At 44.5% G+C, this 25,413-nt stretch overlaps 1 protein-coding gene across 2 annotated transcripts in view; it reads right to left on the bottom strand.

Annotated features, from left to right (window-relative positions):
- The window catches only part of GRIA1 (glutamate ionotropic receptor AMPA type subunit 1), a 307,810-nt gene that overhangs the window by 89,591 nt on the left and 192,806 nt on the right, over window positions 1–25,413 (bottom strand). For both annotated transcript variants that reach the window (XM_045436653.1, XM_045436642.1), the window contains exons 8-10: window positions 18,346–18,450; window positions 6,543–6,653; window positions 5,361–5,567 (exon numbers count right to left, since the gene is read on the bottom strand). In XM_045436653.1, coding sequence (XP_045292609.1) covers window positions 5,361–5,567; window positions 6,543–6,653; window positions 18,346–18,450 — 423 coding nt within the window. The remainder of the gene's footprint in view (window positions 1–5,360; window positions 5,568–6,542; window positions 6,654–18,345; window positions 18,451–25,413) is intronic.

Here is a 25,413-nt window from a genome sequence, read left to right on the forward strand (position 1 = left end):
GAGATCGGGGGCTACATCATAAAAGAGGTGACACATAAATTCGACATTGAAGAGGGGTAGGATCTTGTTGCTCTGGCACAGTACACATTTCAGAAGGAGGGAATTATGTGAGTGAAGGCCTTAAAGAGAGGAGGAAAAGAAGCATCACAAGTATTTTTCGTGAAGACGCCTAAGAAACATACAAACAATTCAATTTTTAAAATTCAGATCCACGTAGACAAACATAAAAAAGGTTGCAAGAAATGCTCATCTTTGAGCATCTAGCATGTGGAATCACCATCCTTGCTCTTCGGTCTTTCCTCCCTCTCCCTAATGGCAGAAGCACTGGCATCTACACAAATAAAAATCCACCGCTCTGTTGGCTTGAGATCAAGAGATTCTGGAAACCCAAGAAGGTTCCATGGACAGGTGCCACAAAACTCATTTTTGAAATGAGAGACACATCTGTGCAAGTCTGTTCCAGGTGGATGGCTTTGTCTCATGATGCACAACAGTCCAGATGTGAAACTGGTGACAGATGTGTGCAGATGAGTGCCCCACTTAGCTGCTGACTGGTGTTGCATAGAGAAGATTTCGGCTGATTACTGTCATTGGCTGGGGTTTTTGAGAAGGTGCTTCAAGTGGAATAAAAACCCTGGCTTCAGAATGACTTAAGATCTCACCCAGGGAAAGAAACTTTCCATAAAGCAATGTGAATTTGATAGCAATTCTGCTTTTTTTTCTCTAATAGTCACTGCATAAATCTTTTATTATTATTATTATTATTATTATTATTATTATTATTTTGCAAATACTTACAAGCAAGTGCAAGGGAGAAGATACCTACTCTTTTGTCTGTACCCTAATATAGATAGAAAAGGAATGGAGGAGAAAAGTAATGGAAATGACTTAGAGGGACTACTACATGTTACCCAAAAGGGAGGTGAATGAAGACCAGCTTTGAAGGTGGTAACAGGAATTGAATGGATTCGTTTGATGCCTCCTGATGTGAGTTAATGAAAGGGACTGTGGACTGGAAAAATCACAGAAGCACATCATCATAATGCTTAGTTCATTCAGCAGTTCCAAGATTTGTTTCATAGAACATTATTTCTGGAAGGATGTTAATAAGTGTAACATAAAAACAGTGTGAAAATTAGGAAACATGAACCTAGGAAATATGAACTTAAACAGGTGGGGCGAGACTCCTCAGAACCTTTAGAAGATCACTATGCACTGAGAATTTCCAAGAGAGGTAAGTAGATGTAATACTTCTAAAATTATCTGGCCGTGGATCCCTGAGCTTCAAAAGAGACCCATCTGTGTAGGAGACATACACAGTGGGAGATGTTACATTCAATGACCTTACTTTATAGAGAAAAACTCAGGTCCAGAGAGGGAAGGTGATTTGTGCAAAGCTGCAGTGTTTCGGTTTGTCTGACATTGACTGAGAGGTCTTAAGAGGTGATTTCCAGCACCTGAGGTTGTTAGTGGTGCTCTGCAGGATTGGTCAAAGGCAGAGCTTACCTGGGAAAGTTAGACCTGGCTGCTCTGCTGGTGACTTGCTGACCATGTGGCCTTAAGTGAAACTGTTGTCTTTTGGAATATCAAATCCCTCGCTAAAAAAAAAAAAAAAAAAAAAAAAGACATAATAATTTTTTGCCCTACCTATTTGATAGGATGGTTTTGTGAGGATCAAAAGAATTCAAATATGTGAGAATACTGTGAAGTGTAAGCATTCCACAGATGCTCAAAATTATTTACTTAAATTGACATTAGGATAGCAGCTTCCAAAATTAAGCATACGTCAGAATCACATAGAGGGCTTTTAAAAATGCAGGTGGCAGAGTTTCTGGATCTCGGCGTGATACCTGAGAATTTGCATTTCTTTTTTTTTAATATTTATTTATTTTGGGGGGAAACAGAGACAATAGCATGAACTGGGGAGGGCAGAGAGGGAAACACAGAATCTAAAGCAGGCTCCAACGCTCTGAGCTGTCAGCACAGAGCCTGACACGGGGCTTGAACCCATGAACCGTGAGATCGTGACCTGAGCCAAAGTCAGATGCTTAATTGACTGAGCCACCCAGGTGCCCCGAGAATTTGCAATTCTAATAAGTTCCCCAATGATGTTGATGCTACTGGTCCAGACATCACACTTTGAGAACCACTGACCTAGGCGAGCCCCAAACAAACTATGTGATGTCTAGAAACAATCCTGGGGAGACAGTAAACAGTTTTGATGTTGTAGGTAAAGGCGAAATGTGAAGAAAACCATTAAGGTTGGAGAGCGACTCTGAGCCAGGAACTGTGTAGGTAAACTCCCCACCCCAGCCCGGGGATATGGGATTCACTTTCCCTGTTTTACAGCGGTTCAATAACTTGCAGGTGCCTGCCGTCAAAGTTCACTCTCGTTCTGCTCCACCAAGACAAAGGACAGGCAGGGAAGCCACCTGTGAATCAAGCACAAAGCCAAATCCATGCAAGAAGCAGAAACTTCATTTGTAGCATGTGGCATCTGAGAATGCAGACACTATTGCTATGCCCATTGCCAGTAAACAGTAGCCTTACAGTCCAGTGCTCAGATGTCTTGGAGTTCAAAAGCCAGGCTGCATGTCACAACTCTGCTTTTACTAGCTGTCCTTTGCCAAATTACATACCCCCCCCCCCCCCACTGGGACTCAGTGTCCTTATCTATGAAATGTGGAAAATAATTGTATCTGTCTTATGGGGTTGTTAGGAGGAGGAAATGAAATAATGTGGGTCAAATATTTAGCATGGCACTGGGCACATACTACCTGTGGAAATGCTACTACTACAGGTTTTGATAAAAACAAGGTGGAACAACATAAGAGACTCTTAAAAACTGAGAACAAACTGAGGGTTGATGGGAGGTGGGTGATGGGTATTGAGGAGGGCATCTGTTGGGATGAGCACGGGGTGTTGTATGGAAACCAATTTGACAATAAATTTCATATAAAAAAAAAGAACAAGGTGGAGCAAAAGAAGATGAAAGAGACCTTGATTGGCTTAACTATTTAAAAGGCACAGAAAGAATCAATTTGGGAGCCTCCAAATGAGTTTTGTCTGACCTTCTGGTTGTTTGTGGCTGACAGATAGTTCCTCAAACTCCTCTATTCTTCCTCAGGGGTACAGAAAAAGAAAGCCAGACCAAAACTCAAGGGAGGATGTTGAATTGGGCCCATCATGGAGTCTTGAGAACACAGTTTATAGAGCACAGAGGGACAGGCCTGATGGAGGAGAGGGGATGGATGGGAAAGGGCTGGCCCTGGGGCATCAGAGGTAACTCTGGTTTCTTACTGATGAGCCAGTGACCCACCACTGACTGTTGGCTATTGGGAAGCTTGACCTCAGGATGATCATACCATTGTTCTGCCAGGATCACAGGCCTTTTGCTAAGGGAACTGTGGTCCATGGGGTGAGGTCAAAGATGAATGCTAGTGGAGGTTCCCATGGAAACCAGCCTCCAGATGCAGTGTTAACCGTCCAGCTCTCTGTCATCAGTGGAGCTTCCCAGAGTGAGAGAAATAGAGGGAGGAGAAAGGGTAGAAGTACATTCCACTCCTCAACTCATTAACCATCTTATTAGGTCATCTTGAAAGCCACTTTCCTATGGAAGATTTTCCTTATTTCATCTCTTTTTTGAGTTCCCTTTGTATGGCTCCCATGGCCATCATGAGTCCTATTGCCTTGATATTGGAGAATGGAATTGAACCTAAATGCTTGCTTCATCCTGGCCGGAACTCAACATCAACCTGTGACTTAGTATATGCTTCTGCTCAGAGACCCTGCCTATAATCTTCAGTTTCTGTGAGTAAAGCTGTGGTGGTCCCTTTCCTGCAAGTAGTGGCTGACTTCTTACATTACATTTGTTGTTTCTCTACTCAAGTATCTTCATCATCTCCCAGTACCCACTGAATCAATCCACTCTTCCCCTTGTCACGTCTTACTCAACCATAGCCCTGACTGCTCAATCCAAGCCCTCTACCCAAATGACCACTGTTTTCTTTTCTTTTCTTTTCTTTTTTAATTTATTTATTTAGAGACAGAGAGAGAGAGAGAGAGAGAGAGAGAGACAGAGAGCGAGAGAGAGAGAGAGAGAGACAGAGAGAGAGAGAGAGAGAGAATGAACAGGGGAGGGGCAGAGAGGGAGAGAGAGAATCCCAAGTAGGCTCCATGCTGTCAGCACAGATCCTGATGCAGGGCTTGAGTCTACAAACCATGAGATCATGACCTGAGCTGAAATCAAGAGTCAGAGGCTTAACTGACTGAGCCATCCAGGCACCTCAATGACCAATGTTTTCGCACTCTCCTTATACCTCTCTTATTTCCATCACCATTCTATTGTTTGTACTTTAGCAATTCCTGGGCTGCCTTTCTCTCTCTTTGAACATGGGTAATTTTCAGTTTCCATATCTTTCTTGATGGCTAGACAAACTCATGTTAGCCTCTTGCCTGATCCTTGAACCATACTATCTTTTACTATTCTCTTTCATTGTATTTTCTACCCCATAAAATGTTAAGATCCTTGGGGACAGGGATCAGATCTTTTACTTCTCAGTGATTCCTTAAATACTTAAAGCAATTCAGACATTCAGTGGCTTCTCAGAAATGCTTCAACTAATCGAAGATTTTATAGCAATCGTGCATGGTGTTATTTCAAGTGCAGTGAGTGATATAAAGACAGAGAGATCTACTCCTATTACACAGAAAACTATTATACAAGGCAAGGTAAGCCACAACAGAAACAGAAACTAAATCCTGCAGTGGAAGGCAAGAGCACTTAGAAAGGAGAGTTAATACCTGTTATGGGGAGAAAGAAATGACACCTTGGAAAAAGCAATATTTGATATAGATTTTTGGAGAAGGGACAGGAGTTTGGGGGTACTTAATGGAAGGGAGCACTCTAGAGAACAGAGTGACTCAGGGGTGGTCTTGCTGAAGTGGATGGTATCGGAAAGGTAATATTGGGGTGAGTGACTAGAAAGTTAGGTTGAATCCAGGGTGCATCTGGCACCAGGGAAGAAGTTTATATGGAGGGGCCATAAATGATTTTGAGCAGGGGAGTGGCAACTCAGCGGTCTGCCTCCGGAAAACTCATCCTGAATCTCGGTATTGCCTGTGTTAGATCATGATCAACTGCAGTCACAAGACTGAACTGAGAAAGCCGGGACCAGTAAGTAGCCTTGAACAAAGATGGTCTCAAGATATTGGATTTTGAACACCTCATCTTTTTGGCAGCAACTATACTAAGTTAGGGGGTCCAATAGTCATCTGTGGACAGGGCCAGCCAACCACCAAATTATTTTCTGTCAAACTCTCTCCCTGTCCTCCAATCCCCCACCCTGTGGAGAACTTACTCCATAGACCAGCTCTCCCACCATGCCATTCCAAGCCTTGGTGTCAGGGTCACGGGCTCCATATTTTCCATCGCTGACAATCTCAAGACGGTAGGAGTAGCCCACATGTTTGGCAATCTCTGCTGCCAGCTCTACACAGTAGCCCTCATAGCGGTCATTGCCCTCAAACTGGTTGGCATTCTTCTTGAGCATCACATACGGATCTTCCTGGTAGAAAAATGGGGGGAGAGAGAATGTGGGTTGTGGGTCCACTCATAGGTAAGGAGGACTTTGGCATGGCAGGGGAAGATGTCAACAACGTTGGTTAACTTTGGTCTCTCTAAGTCCCTAAACCTACTTCCTGCATTTCTGCTCCCTCCATTACAAAACTTCTTGGGCTAAGAAAGTAAACTCTTTTTTTTTTTTTTTTTTTTTTTAATTTAAAAAAAAAATTTTTTTTTCAACGTTTATTTATTTTTGGGACAGAGAGAGACAGAGCATGAACGGGGGAGGGGCAGAGAGAGAGGGAGACACAGAATCGGAAACAGGCTCCAGGCTCTGAGCCATCAGCCCAGAGCCTGACGCGGGGCTCGAACTCCCGGACCGCGAGATCGTGACCTGGCTGAAGTCGGACGCTTAACCGACTGCGCCACCCAGGCGCCCCAGAAAGTAAACTCTTAAAATAAGAATATTTCATAATTCACATGTGGAGCTCACCCTTTTAAATTATGTTCCAGGAGCTTTTGTATTTTTTGGAGGTGTCTCTAGGGCACTATGTTGGGAAAGTAGGCCCTAAACAGTCTCCAGCTTTCTCACAGGCAATCACTGAAAATCACAGCAGTTCAGTGGATATAAAGTAGCTAAAGTGCTGGCTTTTAGGAGACTTTCTTAGAAAATGGCTTCTACTGAAGGAGTGTACAGTCTGAGAACCACCATAATTTAGTCTCACCATTATGTCTTATATATGGGTAAACTATGGCTCAAAGGAGGGTAAGTGACTTATCCCAGTATACAAAATGAAATCATAGCAGAACCAGAGTGAAAACAGCATCTCTAATTTCTAGGAAACTCCTTTTTCTACTCCCTCTTTCTACCTATAGCATGGTTTCGGCAAGAAGAATAACCAGCTTATGCTCCTGGGGAAAACCTTTGTGTTGGTCTAGCTTACATCTAGATAACCTCGATGAAGGACTGAGTACTCACTAGGATTGTAGTAACGATGTATGTTCTATTCTGGACACTTGAATTGTCCCCCCCAGCTTGAGCATCGGTGGCTGCAGGGACAAACTTATCATCTTCATTCCAGTAACCGATCTGTTAAGAAGAGGAAGGTGATGACGTGAGATGAGACAGGCTCCTCAGGACTGGCCTACTGTGGACCACCCAGCCAACACCAGACAAAAAAGCAAGGATCTAGGCATCATATCATACAATATTGGACACACCAGGCTCTAAAGCATTGGTAGATAAAAATAACAAGAGGTAAAATGCTCTCCATCCAGGTCCTCCCAGTCCCACCCCCTTGAGCATCCTCACCATGATGGGCTGAGCCTAGAAATTGCCCCTGTGAAGAGGGGGCGGGTTTAACTCTTAATGCAGCTAGAATATTTTGTACAATGCAAGCCATGGCTGTGGAAACTGAATTCCTTGCAGTTGTTCACAAGCTCAAGCCCCTTTTTCTTTATTTCTATTAACCCTTCTCTTCCTGAGCTCATTCTGAATGGCAGTTGGAATCATATGATTTAAACATTAAATTCCTTTTGCTTTATTTTTATATTTACCTGTATTTTTTCCATCTAGATTTAACTTCCTAGGTGATTGTTATTTTATGATTTATCATTTATTTCTCTTATTTCCAATTATGAACTATTATAATACTGAGTATATATTAGTGCCTAAAATTATTGGCTGAAAACATTATTTTTTTTTTTTAAAAATTAGTGGGTTATTTATACTGGCTCATTTTCCAAGATCTTTCAGCTAATATTTATTGGATCCCTATCGTGTGCAAGGCTCTGAGCTAAAACACTGGTAGTATTGTGTGGGAGGTTGAGAGAGATACAAAAAGTCTAAGAGGTAGTCCTTGCTCTGAGAAGTTCCCCAGTCTACTTGGGAAGACATGACACATGCAACACACAAGGTCATAAAGGATGGACAGTTTGAGCCCAAACCTTTCAGGTTGGCAAAACCATGAACATGTGCCAAGATGTAAAGGCAGGAATCTTCCCAGATATGTAAGTTCAATGGCTTCTAGGTGGAAGATAGGGTTAGCCTAAGAGGGCAGTGGGCAAGTGGTAGAAGATGGATTTTTTTTTTTTTAATTTTGGGAGAAGAGAGAAAGAGAGAGAGAGAAAGAGGGAGATTCCCAAGCAGCTGCATGCTGTCAGTGTGGAGCCAGATGTAGAGCTCAATCTCATGAACTGCGAGACTATGACCTGAGCCAAAATCAAGAGGCAGATGCTCAAACCACTGAACCACCCAGGCGCCCCAGGAGACACCTGGATTTGAATGCCAGGCTAAACAATATAGACTTTATCCTGAAGGTAACAGGAAGCCATGGAAGGTTTGGGAAGAGCAGAATGGCATGGCTAATACACATACACACAAAAACACACACCTCTGTCCTGTCTCTCTATATCTTTAGACAGTTGTGTTTTGTTCTGTGGTTCTTCTTTTGGCTGTAGATGGAGGGTGAGAAAGGAAAGAGAACTGGATGTGCATTTGCAGAGGAAAGAGCAGGCCTCCCACCAGCCAGAACTCAGACCAGGCTCACACAGCTGAGGCCTGTGCCAGGGGTCAACTCAAACAGCACTGTCTCCTTGATGCCTTCCCCAGTTTCCTCGTTGGAAAAAAGCCATTCTCTCTGTGATCTCACTGCGGTTAACAACAACAATGATAATTGCCAATGCTGATTATGTTCTTGCTATTGTCAGATGCTAAGTGTTTCTAAGTTTTTGTGCCATTTCATTTGGATTAGAGGTGTCTGTAACCTGCCCAAGGTGATGCAGCTGGAAATTGGCTCTGCATTTGTTGCTAAGAGGGGACTTGGCTTCCATGATAACATGTAATCATTTTAGTTAACATTTATTGAGCGCTTACCGGGTTTCAGCCACTCTTTTCTTCTAAGTGTTTTTTTTCTTTTTTTTTTAAGTTTTAACTTCTTCCATCCTCACAAAAATCTATGAAGTGGGTACTTAATTATCACCCCCATTTTAAATGTGAAGCAACTGAGATGTGGAGAAGTGAGGCAACTTTTCCAAGGTCACGGTCAAGTCATGGAGCCAGGCTCTGAGCCAGGAAGGTTGACTGCAGGGCCACTAAGCTGCTAGCCGGCCCTTGAGTGCCTCAGGTAGGTCCCCACTGGCCCTGTGGTCTGGATGTTTGTATGTCTGTCACCATCTCTCCACAGTTCTGTGGGTTCCTGATGGACAAAGCCAGAGGTCTATTCCTTCTAGAATGATTTACTTAGCATGGCATATTCTTCCATAAGAAGCAGCTCAGGAAATGTTTGTTAAGAGAAGATGTGCTTCCAACAAGGAGACAGTGGACCCTACTGGGTGCTAAGACAGTCCAGAGGCTTGTCTCTCAGGGCATCAGGTCAAGATCTACCCTTGGTGCAGGCCTGTGCTCAATATTGCCTGTGTTAGGCACTTTTAGTCAGCACAGAAGGAGACATTTCTCCCTAAATGACACAAGAACCAGAAACTTAGATTTCCAGAACGTCAGAGGTGGAAGAGGCTTGAAGAATCACTTCTTCCAACCCCTTTCTTTTACAGAGAGGGATGAGGGGACAGGCACAAAACCAGGATGCAGTCTTGACTCCCTCACTTTGCTAGGCCAGGGCCCTGGAACCCTGGAGCATCTGTGGGGACTTTTCCATGCCACTTTCCTAGGAAGTGGGTGAGGGGTCAGAAAATGGGAGACAGCTCTGGGTGCCCCATCTCTCCTTCAAAACACTCAGTTCTGCTTTTTATCTCTTTCACATATTGGGATCCCTTTAACAGTTAACTTTTACAAGGAGCCCTCTGGTTGAAAATGTTTAAAGCCACTAATGTAGTATATCATGATGCAAGTTTTCAAAAGATTTCCAAAGTACTTTCACAACATTTAACTCTTTAGCAAACAGCACAAGACAGGTGTGGGATTGTTTTCTCTGTTTTATAAAGGGGATAACTGAGCCTTGGGGAAATCAAATGATCTAATTTATAAATATAGAGATTATATAGCAGATTCGTGGCAGGGCATAGGAGCCAGGGCATGACCTCAAAGGTTAGGTTATTTAATGTAATCAATACTAACTCAGGAGCAGGTCTGGCAAATGCCATTTTCCCCCCACAGATGATGCTTTCCCTTTCCCTTTCTCTTTCTTTTCCTTCTTCCCCTCATTCCCTTCCTTTCTTCCCTTTTACTTTCCTCTTCACAATCAGGCACAGGTTTAGCTCCTTCTAATGAAACCATCAGTACACAGCAAGTTGCCTTCTCTGATGTGCAAAATCTAAAATCTACAGTGTATTATTACGTATTATTTTTTTTTAAGTGGGGGCTTGATAGTCAAGAGATTACTCTCTGATATAGACAGAACTGGTTTTAAAGGTAGGCTTTCTTGTGGTGCCTGGGTGGCTTGGTCGGTTGAGGTTTTGACTTCAGCTAAGGTCATGATCTCATGGTTTGTGGGTTCGAGCCCCAGGTCGGGCTTGCTGCTATCAACATGGAACCTGCTTCAGATCCTCTGTCCTTCTCTGTCTCTGCCCTTCCCCTGCTCGTGCATGCGCACGTGCTCTTTCTCTCAAAAATAAATAAACATAAAAAAAAGGTAGACTTCCCTAATTACTAATCTTTGGCCAGTTACCTGACCTCAGTGGGCCTCGGTTCTTGCTCTGTGGAATGGATACATCAGGTGTATCTGTCTCTTGGGGTTTGCTGTGAGGATGGAAGGAGTTAATGCATGGACAACAATGAGAGCTGTATGTGGCTCATATTAATGCATAGTCTAAGGGTAATGCCTAGTTGAAGGCTAGCAGGCTTCTATAGTATAAGACATTTCAGTATCAATTTACTATTGAAATTATCAATCTCTAAAGAAAAAGTGTATTATTTTAGAGCATTTCTCAAATTCATTTGGCAAAGTAACCCTCCTTACATGCAGAATGCCCTAGGGTAAGTGTGCCCCAAACCACAAGACATTGCTCTAAAATCCCAAGTTATTTTGATAAAGGATAGGGGGAAAAAGCAAGATAAATCTGTTGTAGACCAGATTTACACTACTTAGAAAGAGACTTTAATTTCTCAAGATAGTGGTCCTTCAAAGCTAGTATTGTGGCACTAGTTGTTAAATTGGGATCTATAAAAGTTATTGCATAGCTTGGTTTATATACAGCTTCCTTGATATCAAAAGCTAGAGGAATAGCTAAGTGTCATAAACAAGTTTATTTGATGTCTGACCCTTTTGTAGGGAAATAAAACAATATCGCCAGTCAAAAGAGTAGGGTGATGCCAAAACCCGGCCTGCACCTCACACAAGCTAGCAGTTGAGAAATCTGGTTCCACAGTTCGATGAAACGAAAGTTGACAAGAGTTTTGAAGAGACACTACACTTCAGAGATGAGAGCAAATTTCCCTTTCTTGGAGAAATGGGTTGGATTATTATACAGCACTTTGATTCTCTACTGAGGATATGCAGGACCTTTGATTCTCTCTGAAAGTAAATCAGAGCTAGTGGCTTGGTAAAAACTGGGGCCCATTATTCAGGAGAGGATTTAAACAATTCTAACAGTGAGAGGTCCTCTCCTGGGGCCAGTTATAATTTTTGATCTTCTGTTTCCATCTGCCTCTAAAGATTCTTTGAATGTAGGAAATGAGTCTAGATGATAGATTAGCTTTTTTTAAGTGAATGAAGTCTAAAAAAGAGATAGTTATAGAACAGTAAATTCAACTGATCTACCTTGCACAGTCAGCAAGTCAGATTTACACATTTGTATCTCTCGGCTGCCTGTAAGGCCACAGCCTGGGGACCTCCGAAAATGAGATCCATTGTAATACAGTTTTTAAAAGTAGGTTGCCTATTGTGGCCAAGTCAACTAGATGACCAGCAACGACTCTTATTCTCTTTCCCTATCATAGAGGTGTTGGCAGGAAGTAGCTCCCTAGCCAGCAATTACATTTCCCAGCCCATGGGGCATCTAGGTGGGCCAGAGGATTGGGTTCTGGCCAGCAGAACACAGCACAAATGATGCCCATCTCTCTTGGTCTGACTCTCCCAAATCTCTAGCACAATTTCTGCTTTCTTTCTTCCTCATCTGTTAGCTAGATGTTGATAGCCAGAATGATGCAAACGGGCGATGGAGCCTCTATAAGCCTGAGTCTTAACCAGAGCCCTCAGTCCAAACACTGGTCACCAGGTGAATGAGAATTAAACATCTATTGCATTAAAGAGCTAATAATTCAGAGTTTCTCTGTCACTGAACCTAGGGTTTTCTTAACTAACCTACTTAAAGAATTTGAACTTAATAGGTTTATGTATGACTTTGAATTCTGCTGTGTTATTTAAAATTTTCCAGCATTTTTTTTCTTACTTGCTGGCAGATCTATGGAAATATGAGCCAGAATAGTATGCACCCTGGTTGCCCAGCAACATCCAATAAACTGTCTACTCATTTAATAAAAAACCATTTATTTGCATGTGCTTACTATGTGTCAATATACTACAGGGGTTGAAGGTATAATACATAACACAACTGTGGTCCCTGATTTTAGACAGCTGGCATTTTAGTGGCAGGAAGGTGGAGAAGAGGGGAAGAAAGACAATATATACCCAGGCCAGGGGTCAGCAAACTTTATCTGGAAAGAACCAGAGAGTAAATGTTTTAGGCTTTGTGGGTCATACAGTCTCTTTTCTAAGTACCCATCTCTGCTGTTGTAGTGCAGAAGCAGCCACAGACAATATCTAAACAAATGAATGTGGCTAAGTTCCAAAGAAACTTCATTTATGGATACTGAAATTGTATTTTGGGAAATTTTCACATATGATGAAATAGTTGTCTTTTGATTTGTTTCAACCATTTAAAAATGTAAAAAAACTACTAGCTCATGGGCTGTACAAAAGCAGGCAGTGGGATGAATTTGCCTTGCAGGCTGAAGTCCGCCAACCCCAATCTAGATCACTAAGCCAACAAGAATAGATCAGAAGGGTTAAGCATTAAGAAAAAAAAAAAAATAGAATGGGATAATGGGATTGTGCCAGATGGTGGGGGCCACTTTAGATAGCTTGGTCAAGGACAGCCTCTCCAAAGTGACTTCACTTGAGCAGAGACCTGAACCACAGGGAGAGAGAGCACACAAAACTGCAATGATAGAGAACATCAGGTAAAGGGATGGAACGATGTCAGTATAGCTGTGCAGTGATGAGCTAGAGACAGAGGAGCAAGAGCTCATGCCAGAGGGAAGCAGGCTCTATTTTCTGAAGGTCAAGGTAAGGAGTTGTATTTACCTGCAACTGGAAGCCAAGGGAAAGTTGTAGGCAGAGAAACAATAGAACCTGATGCATATTGACCTTACAGAAGGGCAAGGATGTAGATAGTGGGACTAGGTGATAGGTAAGGAGGCTCCCATATGCATCCAGGATGGCGTGGGGGTGGCTTGGGCTCTAGGGTCAGCAGTGGAAACAGAGGTGGTTGGGTTGGAGCAATGTCTTAGAGCTATAAGAGGATTTGGCACGTCCAAAGTTGGGGAGCAAGGATTTACAGAAAAACTTCTGAAGATCATATGGAATGGAAGGCTGTGAATTCTTTGGGACTTTAGATTACTTCTGACATCAGCAGGACTTTGTGTCACTTTTAGTTTGCTTTCCTGCCCATGCTTTCCTTTCTAGTTACTCAGAGGGTCAGAATCCGGGATAAGAAACTCAGGGCAGGGCAGGATAAGGCAAGGCAGGGCAGGGGGACTCAAGTCAAGTTGCAATGAGAAGTAGACGCCTGCAATCAGGTCAGAAGCGAGGGCCAATGATGATGGGAAAGATGGTTAAAATTCACAATGCTGGTCCCTTGATGAAAGACCTTGGAGAATTTTCCCTACACTTCTCCCTTGGCAGTCATTTATCAGAATTTGTGATCCAACCTGGATCTGATGAGGTATTTTAGATCTCAGATAGAGATCTCTACATCGGTACCCCCTGGTGAACAAGATTTCCTGAGGATTTAGCTTTAGCAGAGCCAACGCCAAATCTGGCATCTATGCTGCTAAATGTATGATGCACAGATGCTTGGAAGTGTGCACATTTCACTGGGATGTCAGATTGGACCCAGATACCTAGAGGGTATCTGTTGGCGCATCAGTGCCAAGGATATAGGCCAAAAGATCAGGAGAGTGTCCCTGAGGCCCCAAATCAAGCAACAGCAGCTCCTCTTTATTACATATACCAGGTAAGGCCACGTAATGTTTACTGAAACAAGCACAAATAGGTCACTCTTAAATCTGAGGAATTACTTTGCTAGGAGGCTGATTGAGTAAAAGGCCTGAAGCCACAGATGTAGAGGAATTGATTTTCTCCAAGTCAGATTCCCTGTAAACAAAGGATGCTTGAGCCCACAGTCTAAGCAAGAATTTAGTCTTGGGGAAGTAAGCTGGAAAACAGCCTTGGGATCTGAAACAATAAAGCACAGCCATTTGCTGGTGGATTTGAAGGTTACTCTGTTCTTTCTGTTTGGTGATTTATCCATTCCATAGGCTTGTATAGCCTGATTCACTCAAACTCAAGGCTGACAAAAAAAAAAAAAAAAAAACCTGTGGCCTAAAGAAGGGAGTTTAAACAAACAAACAAAACATGTGCTGGATGTCGATTACATGCCAGGAGCTGCTTTTCTGAATCCCTCACTACAAGCTGTGGAGGTAGGAGGCACCGTTGCATTTAATTCTGACAGTGACCCTGTGCGGTACAGGATATTATCCCCCTTTTGGAGATGATGTAACTGAGGTCCAGGGAGGCTAAGTAACTTGTTCTAGGTCACGTGCCTACTGAAGAACAAAGCAGGGACTTAAATCCTGGCCTGTCTGCCTCCAAAGCCCAAGCTCATAACCATTCTGCCTGTGTTTCTCACCAAACCACCTAGAGCACTGGGAGCCTCTCCACTCGGGAAGCTGGCTTTTTAAATGTGCAGACTCCCGAGACTCATCTCTGTTCTCTTAAAGCAGCATGTCCAGCTTTGGGGAACCCGGGAATCTCTATTTTTAACAAGGCCTCCAGGTAATTCTTCTACTTGCTCAAGTGTGAGAACTGCCAATCTTGCTACGATGCGTCCTCTCCTGAGGAGAGCTCTTGATGTCGTGCAAATTTGGAGGAGACAAGGAGGCTTCCCACAGTCTCTGGTGAGGTTTAAGGTCAACGTGAAGGACTGAGACCCGTGTTCCCGGGGGTAGTGATTGGGGAAGTTCCCACTGATGGGCGTTTCGTCCATTGAGGAGGGTCCCTAACCCCACCTGCCCTGAGGGAGTCAAAGCCCAGCCCAGAGAGGGACAACTTGACTGGAGGCATAAGCTTGACAGGGATGCTATCACATGCATCGGCGTCCATGGTGTCAGTGCTGAGAGGAACTGAGGTTTGCACAGCCCAGCACCTCTCACTCATTTTAAAGACCCAGAGAAGTTAAAGCCACCCTGCTGGGCGATGACCAGGCTGGGGTAGAAGCATCTGCCTTCTCTTCATCCTTATCTCATTACCACTATGTCCCCAATATACCTAGCCTGCTGCTAATGGGCAGGGAAGAATCTGGCTTTATTTTCAACCACCCCACTACACTGCAGGGAAAAGAACTAGATAAACACCCATGTTTTAATTTTGACAAACATGCAACTGCTCATAGGTAGTATGCATGTGCCAATTTCATCCACCAGGAGATAGTATTTTTCCGCCCTGAGGGCAGTAGGCCATTCTGAGGATTCTGAGCAAGAGCCCAGGTCTATGGTCAACAATGTTCTGTGTAGGAGCAACCTTCTTGCCTGCCCAAGTCCTTACCCAAAAGAACTGCTTTTATGTTTTCATGTACCATGCAGGGGGTGACACTGCCCCTTCTTCTTTGCATCTGAAAGGAAGAAGGGCTGGGGAGGAGGTCACGTAACTGGTGACCCTTCTAAGGGCAGCAAAATACTCTGAGCTCCTCACTCCTCCGCAGTCATTGGAAATGTTCCAGTTGTGTTCTGGAGCCATTCAGCTGTGGCAGCTGCTGCAGCAAGATGAGTGTGGCCTGGAGAGTCATGGGGCCCGTTTCATTATAACTCACTGTGGGACCTTAGGCGGCCTACCGGGCTGGCCTGCCTCAGTTTATCCATCTAGGAAAGGGGAGCTATATCATGAAGGCTGATATTCTTCACAACCACACTAAAGAAAAAAAAAATACTTTGAAAAAGATAAATAAGTCATCTCAGGGTTTGTAGACTTTAGTCACGTAACAGCTCCTGACATTTGCCATACCTGTTAGTAACCATTCACTGAACAATGATCAGGTGCCAAGGCATACATGATATGTCTCCATTTTATAGATGTGGAGATTGAGGATTGTAAGAGTTAAGTCACCTAGCAGATGTCTTTTCCAGCACAGGAGTTTGTAGAACAGGGGATAACAGAAATGAACTCAGACTTAGACTATTTTTGGATGGGCATCCCTTGCAGTAAATTTTGTCCCCAAGGACAACGCCCTTGTGCAATCACCATGCCAAAGGTTTGCTGAAAAGTGGTTATGCTCCTAGCGGCTACGCTCAGAACCAGATAGAGAGCCCTGTTTGGCAACCGCTGAAAGTTAACACAGGTAGTGGGCCTACTGTAGCCGATTCCTGAAGTGTGCCCAGTAGAAGGTGGGAAATGGGTTCTGGGTCCTCAAAGTGTTCACAATGTAGGAAGAAGTATGGGATGTATGTGAATGCACTGCAACAGGGGACAGTGTGCTGGTGTCCTGGTGACGTCACATGTGCTGTGGGAACACAAAAAGACAAGAGAAGGCTTCTATTGGGTGAGGAAGGAGTGATGATAGAGAAGTCATTGAAACTTGGCCTTTGTGGCAGGCAGAGTAATGGCCCCTCTGAAGATGTCTATACCCTTTCCCCAGAACCTGTAACCTGTCACCTTACATAGCAGAAGGGACACTGCAGATGGGATTAAGGTTACAGACCTTGAGATGGGGAGATTATCCTGGATTATTGGTGTGGGTCTAAACCAATTATGTGAGTTCTTAAAAGCAGAGTATCTTTCTTGACTGTGGTCAGAGAGAAGATGTGAGGTTGGGTCAGATGTGATGTTGCTGGGTTTGAGGAGGAGGAAGGGGAATATGAACTGAGAAACATGGGTGGCCTCAAGAAGAAAGTGGAAAAGACCAAGAAATAGATTCTCCAGAAGGCACACAGGCCTGCCGGTATCTTGATTTTAGCCCAGTGAGACTCAAGCAAGAATTCTGACCTATGATAAATTTGTGTTGTTTTAAGCCACTGTTGGAAGTAATCTGTCATGGCAGCAATAAAACAAACAAACAAACAAACAAACAATACAGCCTTGGGAAATGGGATGTGGTGAGACAGACTATGATATACAGGGTGGGGTTCCAGACGGGAGAGCAAAGGATATAGGTTTATGGGAGGTGGGGACAGAAAGGATAAGCAGAGCTGTTACGTAGAACTTTCTGTGACGATGGAAATGGTATACATCGGTGCTGTCTAGGATGGCAGTCACTAAACCACATTGATTCTTGAGCACTTACCACATTGCTAGTGCAACTGAGGGACTGGCTTTTAAATTTTGTTAAGTTAAAAATTAAATTTAAATAGCTATGTATGGCTAGTAGCAACTGTATTTGACATCATGGGCATAGAGAGCATGAAGTTTGAGAGATTAAGATCTAACTTTCAATGTCTCAGGCCCAGCCCTTAGAATTTCTGCACACATTAGGTCATTTAATCCCCTAAGTGAGCCTAGGGGGTTGGCATTATTTATGGCGATCCCCATTTACTAGATGAGAGAACTAAGGCACAAAGAACCTGAATGACTTATCCAGAATCACAGACTGATAAGTGGTGATGCCAGGAATGACCTCCAGGATTCCAGAGCCAATCCTCTGACCCATGTCACTCTACTAATATTCTACCATAATATGCAATGCCTCTTACCACTGCATCATGCCATCATAAGAAAGAAAGAATATGATGGAGGCCATGGACAGGATAATAGAGGCTGCCACGAGGCATAAACAGGAGAGGCCAGGGAAGGCATCCCTAGGGCATGACATTTACTCTGAGTGCTTAAGGAATTGAGGAGGAATTGGCCAAGAAAAGGAAGGGAAGGGGGTAGAGAGTCCCAGGTAGAGGGAACAGGTATGAAAGCTCCAAGGTGAGGGAGAACGTGATCTATTCAAGGAAGTGAAAGTTGATCAGAATGGCTGGCATCAAGAGAGAAAGAAAGCGAGTATCTAAGGTCAAGGGTGGAGAGATTGGCAGAGACCAGACAACACAAGTTCTGGTAAAGTTGTGAATGCTTTCCAAGGATTTGAATGTTATTCCAAAAGTTAATATGCATATATACTATATATTACATATGCAAACACATACACATAGTTTTCACTCCTTCTGTATGGAAAATGGAGTGGATATGACCAAGTGTGGATCAGGAGAAAATGGTTCATGTCATCAGTAACCACATTCCCGAGTTCTTCAGAATCCCTCAGGAACAGCAGTAGCATTTATACACCTCTATTACTTTATATTTTCAAAGTACTTTCCCATCCTTTCGATCTTCACTAGTACCCTGCGACACAGGTAGAGATTTTTATCTCCATTTTGCAGATGGGTGAATTAATTCTCAGAGAAAGGAACTGACTTGCCCAAAGTCCCAGCTGGTTAGTGGCAGAGCTGAGTCTAGAATCCTTGTTGCCTGAGTCTCTTCAAAGAGATCCAGTCCAGGAAAGATGGGCTCACAAGGTTCTCCGCTCTGGCCCTCTCCTCTCTGTGGAATGGAAGCAAAGGTGGCCTTTACCTTTCGGATGCCATCATGCTTCATTTCAATCACATGGAGGGTGTAGTTGGTCCGGCGTCCCTTCTCATTAAATTGAACATTTCCTGTCAAGCCTTCAAACCGCACCTGGAAAGCAAAGCCAAGTAGTAAACCATGAACTCAGAAGTTCCACTTGTGCTTGTTTGCTTTTTCTGCTAAAGTGAAAGTCCAGAACCCGAGAAGCTTACATGGGATGAGGTCTCGGAGTCGCATGATGACTAAGATACTCCTTGCCCACAGCAGACACGGCTATGGGCAGTTCTCTTTCCTACCAAACTGAGATTCATACTGAAAACCTTTTTCATCCATTGCCTTAGGCAAACAGTAATAAGGGATCAAAGTAGACTCTGATAAGAAATCTCTGTGCCATCCTGATCGAACACCTCCCATCGTGACCACCTCCAGGGGCAGTGCCTGCCTCTCAGACACACGCCTTTAGAGGAGAAACAGGACGCCTGCAAAGGAAAGGGGGCCAGTGCACCATTCCTGGTGAGTCAGGAGAAGAAGCTGGCCTTATGAAGTCTTGAGCCATGCTTGAATATGGTTCCTTGGTTCCCTTGTGAGGGCGGGAAATAAAATATGTGGGAATCTGAAGACCTGACATTGGAAGGCCTGAATTTGACCCTGGGAAACCAACTGACCTTGGGAGATTCACCTCTCTCAGCCTCCGGTTTCCAAAATTCCTGCCCTGTCTGCTTTAAAGGACACAGCAAATGTCAAAGTGCCGTGAAAACTTGAAAGCACCTGAGGAGAGCCCTTCATGTTAAGACCAGAGTAGGCAGGGCTTGAAACAAGTCTCAGCTGGTTAAAGAAAAATTTGTATTCAACCACAAATATGCTTCGTGGGATTTCTTTTCCACAAATGAGTCAGATCAAACTTTCATGGCCTCAAATCTTTAATCATAGAAAAGCTCAAGTGGTCAACATGTGGGATTCAAGACCTTTAGGGCCAAGTCTGCCGCTCTGGAGGTGACCAATAAATCTCACCCAAGTCTACTCTCCAAGTAAGGATGAGTCTAGCTGTATGTCATCTGCTCAGGTGTAAGAAGCCACATTCTCTAATGGTGACCCACCATGGGTTCTCACATCATTCTGGCCTAAGGCCAGTGAGGTGAGTCTCCACCTATAACCAATATGAACGTGGCCCTGTAACCCCACACCGTTTATTTCTCCCCTTCAAATAGCTTAAAAGTAAGACTTATAGGGCTTTATCTTTTTCTGACAGTGACCAGCTTCTATGCCCTCAGAAGGTATAAGAATAGTTGGGGTGTGTGTATTTGAGAGAAGGGGTGGAGGAATGGAAAGAGAGAGGGAGGGAGGGAGAGAAGGAGAGAGGGAGAGAAAGAAAGAGGGGGGCTGACTGCTCTGAGGATGACCCTCTCATCACCTTCTGGTTTGAAGTCTCACTGGGGAGGCCATGACAGGCCAGAGTGCTGGACAAATTATACAACAAGCTTTTCACTCTCTCAGCTGAAATATGGAGAAATGCTCAACTCTGGAGAAGTCTAGGCTGGCTTTGCTTTTCAGAGAGAACACAAAGCACAGATCTTCCTAGAAAGAATAAGAAGGGAGCTATTCCAATCAGTTAGCAACTGCACCTTCTCACCTTGGTCATCTCGTGATCATCTCTGGCTTTCCCATTCATTTGGGTTTGAGAGAGGTATGCTAAGTATGGGTTTAAGTAACTCATCTGGAAAAACAGACTGGGGCACATGTGCAGATGAATGGGTGGTCGAGTGACTTTCCCAAACAGAAGGAAGTATGTCATTAATGATCCAAATGGGCATCTATGCTTTGGCCCCGGTCTCAAGTCTCAGACCAGTTACCAGTATGGCGTTTTAGTATCAATTGTGTAATATTTCTATGACTCAGTTTGCTCGTTTGTTTAACGGGACCAGTTAGGGGTTAATTATGTCATAAGGTTGTTTTAAGGATTAAATGAGATATTTTATGACCAATGCTTGCTGCATGGTGAGTATTCGGCAAAGGCCAGCTGTTGTTGCTACCAATGGTGTAGATAATAACTACCACCATTTGACAATGTTTTATGTTTACAAAGTACTTTCATGCATATTCATCTCCATATACAGGAACCCCCGGAGGTACGCATTTAGGGATGATCGTCACTTACATGGGAGAAACCAGAACTCTGGAAGGTAAACTGATTTGCTCAAGACTTAAGACTTTTCAGTGTCAAAGGCAGGCCTAAAATCCAGAGCTTTTGATATTCTAGTATATTCACTGATGATACCAAGTGGCCTCTCCAAACAGGCGACAATGCTATCATGCTAGTCTCTGAGTGAACACAGAAATGCACACAGTAGTATGTTCTGCGTGCCTACTGCTGTCACCTGCTGCTACCGCTGGGCATTTCCCTGGCCATGCTCTGTTAACTCCTAATGAGGCGGCCATGAACAGGTCACCGAGCCTATCTGTTTCTCAGTTTCCTCCTCAAAGAACTGGAGTGTTTAGCATATTGCCTGGGACAAATGTAAAACGCATATTATTTAAATGATGATGATGATGAGGAGGAGGAGGAGGAGGATGGCTACTACTATTGTAGGGTAGTAGGGTGGGTAAGGTATGGAAAAATAAGATGATTTCAACATTGAAGCCTTGAGTCTGGTAAGTTGTTAGAGAAGGGGACTCTTTCAGCAGAGATGAAGGTGTTGCCACTGGCATTTGTACAAGCCTTTCTCAGTTTCCAAAAAAAGCATCATTAGCAAAGTCCTAAGCCCTCTACCTGAAGGCCCCTTGCACTGCCACAGTGTTTTCACAGGAAGGTGTTCATTTGATGTTCACAGGAACCCAGCAGGGAGCAGTAACAGCAGTTATTTTGCCTATTTTACAGATAGGATTATTGAGACTCAGAGCTTACGGCACTTGGGTTCAGAATTCACAGTAAGTCATGAGAGGTCTGGGGCAGCTGTAGGCTCTTACCATCTAGTTGGAGAAGCCAAGACTTATACACACTGAGATAAATCAAAGTATGGGAAAGCAGACATCTCGGAACGACCCTTCCATTATGGCAGAGCAAAGAGAGGTCAAGAGAATGGCTTAGCCCCAGAGCATTTACATGGACAGTCTGGACTCACAGTCAGAAGAAGCAGCTTCTCAGAAACACCCACTTTGGGCAAATCTAGAAACTGCTATCTTTTTCATCAGGGCTGAACTTCTTAGTCCTCATCGCCACCGCACCCTGCCACCCCCCCCCCACCCCGGCCCTATCTAGGGAGACTGGGGTCAAAAACTGAGTCCCCCCTTGGTTCCTGCTTCCTGGAACTCCCGTCGCCATCCTGGCGTCTGCCAGCTCCCTCTGTGAGAAACAAAGAATTAGCCGTGGCTTCCTGTAAGTGGTACTGGGTGCGAGCTCAGAGTCTGCTGCTCATGAGAGGCTGAAGCACAATTTTTCTTTCCTGCCTTCTGCTGGGAGAGTGCTACGTAGTGTTTTCGCTATTTGAGGCATCAATACTGCAGACTTCCCCACCCCCTATTCCTGAGGGCAGCAGCAGAGATGCTCTGGACCCAGGGCCTCTGTAACTTCTTTGTGGCTGCTTTCAAGTGGACCCATCCTCTTGGCACCCCACTTGAGTTCTCACTGGGTGTGGGAAATCAGGGCCTGTGGTCTAGGTCCCAGTGGATCACATCCTGGTTATTCCGGCCAGGGCAAGTCACAGGACCCCTCTGAGCTCCCACTTTCTCATCTGCACAATGGGAAGAACAACTTGGCTTTAATCATCTCATTCAGTTGCCCTGATGTTCAAAGAAGCTTCTACATTCTTCTTCCTTTTTTGAATTTTTTCATTTTTAAAAATTTGAGCCTTGTAACAAGCCAATGAGGCAGGCAGTGCTAAGAGGATTATGTACCTTCAGGAGATGAGGAACTCAATGCCAGGAAAGTTGAGTAGTGAGTCTAAGATCCCCAAGCTAGAGCTTGGTGGAGCCACGGTGAAAACCCAGCTCTTCTCTTTCTACTCCCTGACAGCCAAACATGATGCCCCCAAGTCCTTAATTGTACCTTGACTCTGGTTCCTACTGGATATCATACACTTACATCCTCCAAAGTCCGATTCGCTCTTTATTCAAATTTATCCTTCCCTTAAGGCTTTCATGACCATCCATCTCAGCTGGCTTGAGACCGTTCCAGTCTACAACTCCTGCTCTGGAATAATTGATAATAGCTTTTTCTTTCACTCATAAGTGTCCCAGTTTGGATGATAAATTATAGGATCACCTTGTTTAATGCCCAGACCCATCTTATAAGAAACCTTGTCAATACCCAAACTCCTCAGTCATGGCGTTCTCCTGTGACCGTCCATAGGACTGAGAGCTTGGCTATGCTATTTAGCCCTTAATCCACACCTTTAGAGCTAGGATTTCTCAGGAGCTTGCCTTCCATTTAAAAGTGGGTCTTGAGTCCTGAAAGGCAGGAACTGTCTCTTACACTGCTATTGCCTGTGCCACCCCAGATCTCACCTAGCAAAATGCTGGGACTTCCTTCACTCTGATAGGCTTGAGCATTGACTGACAGATGGCAAACACAAAGACCGAGAGGTCTGATCATCATTTAGGGCAAGCATTCTTCACCTGAAGTCTTGGGATTGGCTTCCAGGAGTAATATGGTCCTCGGACTCCTGGTCCTACAAAAATATATGTATGTACATGTGTGCATGTTTCTGGGAAAGAGAGTCCAGAGCTTTTAAAAGTAATATCCTCAGTGGGCTTGTGACCTCCAAATGCTAAGAGCCTGACTTGGGGAGCTGGATCTTCTCTGTCAGCCAGAAGCAGACTTCTGGGTCTGCTTCCTAATGCCTACTCCTTCCTGGAGCACGGAGGGCTTCCAGGATGTGGGCTCATTACTATTCTGAATGGCTCCTGGATGTCAGGCAGGCAGGTGGCTGATTATCTTCACTCTGTTGCTGGGGAAATTACAGCAGGGTAAGGGGGGATGGGGGTGCATAGATATTACCCAAGGCCAAGTGCTATTGCTGGCTGGGCCACAGCCCTCGTGTCTCCCCTGCTAGGCTGGACCTCTGAGACTTCAGGGCAGTTACGTACACAAAGTGAGGTAGCAAGCAGATGTGGGTTGGAGTCCCAGTTTCACCACTAACCAGCTATATAATTTGGGGAAATTTTTTTTTTTTTTTAATTTTTTTTTTTTCAACGTTTATTTATTTTTGGGACAGAGAGAGAGACAGAACATGAACGGGGGAGGGGCAGAGAGAGAGGGAGACACAGAATCGGAAACAGGCTCCAGGCTCTGAGCTGTCAGCACAGAGCCCGATGCGGGGCTCGAACTCCCGGACCGCGAGATCGTGACCTGGCTGAAGTTGGACGCTTAACCGACTGCGCCACCCAGGCGCCCCTGGGGAAATTTTTAAAAATATCTCTGAAGCTCATTTTCTCCACTTATAAAGCATAAATTAATAAAACTAGCTACCTCAGAGTATTATATTGAGGATTCAATGAGTGAAACATGTAAAGTATGTTCAGAACCTCATACACATAAGAAGCCCTTAACGCATCAGAGCTGGCATTACCATTATTTTTATCAGCACCATGCTCTAACCAGATGAGCTAACTGGCCACTACCATTATTTTTACAATAATGGGCTTATTCCTTCAGGCCTCACTCGCATGTATCCCATTTCTAACACAAGCTGAGCTGCATAGGCCTCTTCCCAATGTGTGACCTGAAGGCCAGTGATTAGGGAAGCAAAGACCTGAGCCCTCAACCACAGGTTCCAGGGACTGAGTATCAACAGAATTTACCCAGCGTATTGTGGGCACACAGTTGCTCACTAGTGACATGACTATTTCAAGAGATGGGTCTAGAAGGTGAAATGCCTGGACAGTGGCCATGACCGTGTGTGGAAGGCCCTGCGGCTCAATGTGTACAAGCAAAGGGCCGAGAGGCCAAGGGACAGGCCTGAAGCAGGAGGAGGAGGCAGGATGGGAGTCTCGTCCAGCCTCTGCTGCTAAGCTGCTGTGTGACCCTGGATGAGTCACTGCTACTCTGGTCAGCTGCCTCCTCTATGAAGTAATGGAAATGGAAGTCTGTAATCTTATCTAAAGTCTCATTCAGCAATAAATTACTGCGATTCTGGATTCTTAACAAAGATTTAAAAAGGAATCTGTTTGAACAGCTGATCTTGGGATCAGAATGTTGGAGTTTTGTGTTTGGGGCTAGTTCTCCCCCACCCACCCCATCCCCCAACAGAGGCTGAAGAGTTTCTTAAGGGTTAGGTCTTGCCTTCTCTTGTCTCCATTGCTTGGCCCCAGGCCAGAGTGCCCACAGGTTCTCAGGGAGCAGCTGACTGGCTGCCAGAGAAGCAGATACAAGTTTTGACTCAAAGACAATACAAAAGAGGTCATATTCTTTTGACTAAGGCAATTGCCCCCTCCCAAACCCCACTGAAGGCAGAAGCAAAGGATAAGTATACGTTTTAACCGGAAAGACACGGATTAGACCATAAGAGAGAAAAAGAAGCTTAGAATGTCTAGAGACAGTTGAAACTTGGGAGTGGTCTCTCCAACTTCCTCATTGTCAAGGACAAGGAAAGGGAAGTGTGTAGGAAATACGAATGGGTATTTCAAGGTCACTCAGAGAGCCAGGGCCCCAACTGGACTTGGACCCCAGCTCTCCTGCCTCCTGGTTCAGAACCCTTCTTGCTACCGGCACTGCTTTCTGGGCTTCATCACTGCCATGGTGATGTCAGAATATCCTCACAACAGGGACGACATTAAGATGGGAGAGGCAGAGGAGCTGGGAGGGTTGTGAACCTGAGGGCAAGTCCCGGGGACCTTCTGAAACCAGTCTCACATTGCAAACAGAATCTGTCTCGCCTGTGGAGCCTGGAAGAGCATTTTAAATAAGTCAGAAGGCGGGTGCTGCATCTTTGGCCATCATACGGAAGCTGCCTGATGTCCACTGTTGCTGCTTGGTGAAGGGGCTGCTTGGTGAAGGGGCTGCTGAAGAGATGGGGAGAAAGCAGAAGGGGCTACTGGTGGACCCCTTAGCATGTTCCTCCTGTCATCACAGGGCTGCAG

Source organism: Leopardus geoffroyi, chromosome A1 (assembly GCF_018350155.1).
Source record: "Leopardus geoffroyi isolate Oge1 chromosome A1, O.geoffroyi_Oge1_pat1.0, whole genome shotgun sequence".
Classification (NCBI taxonomy): Eukaryota; Metazoa; Chordata; class Mammalia; order Carnivora; family Felidae; genus Leopardus; species Leopardus geoffroyi.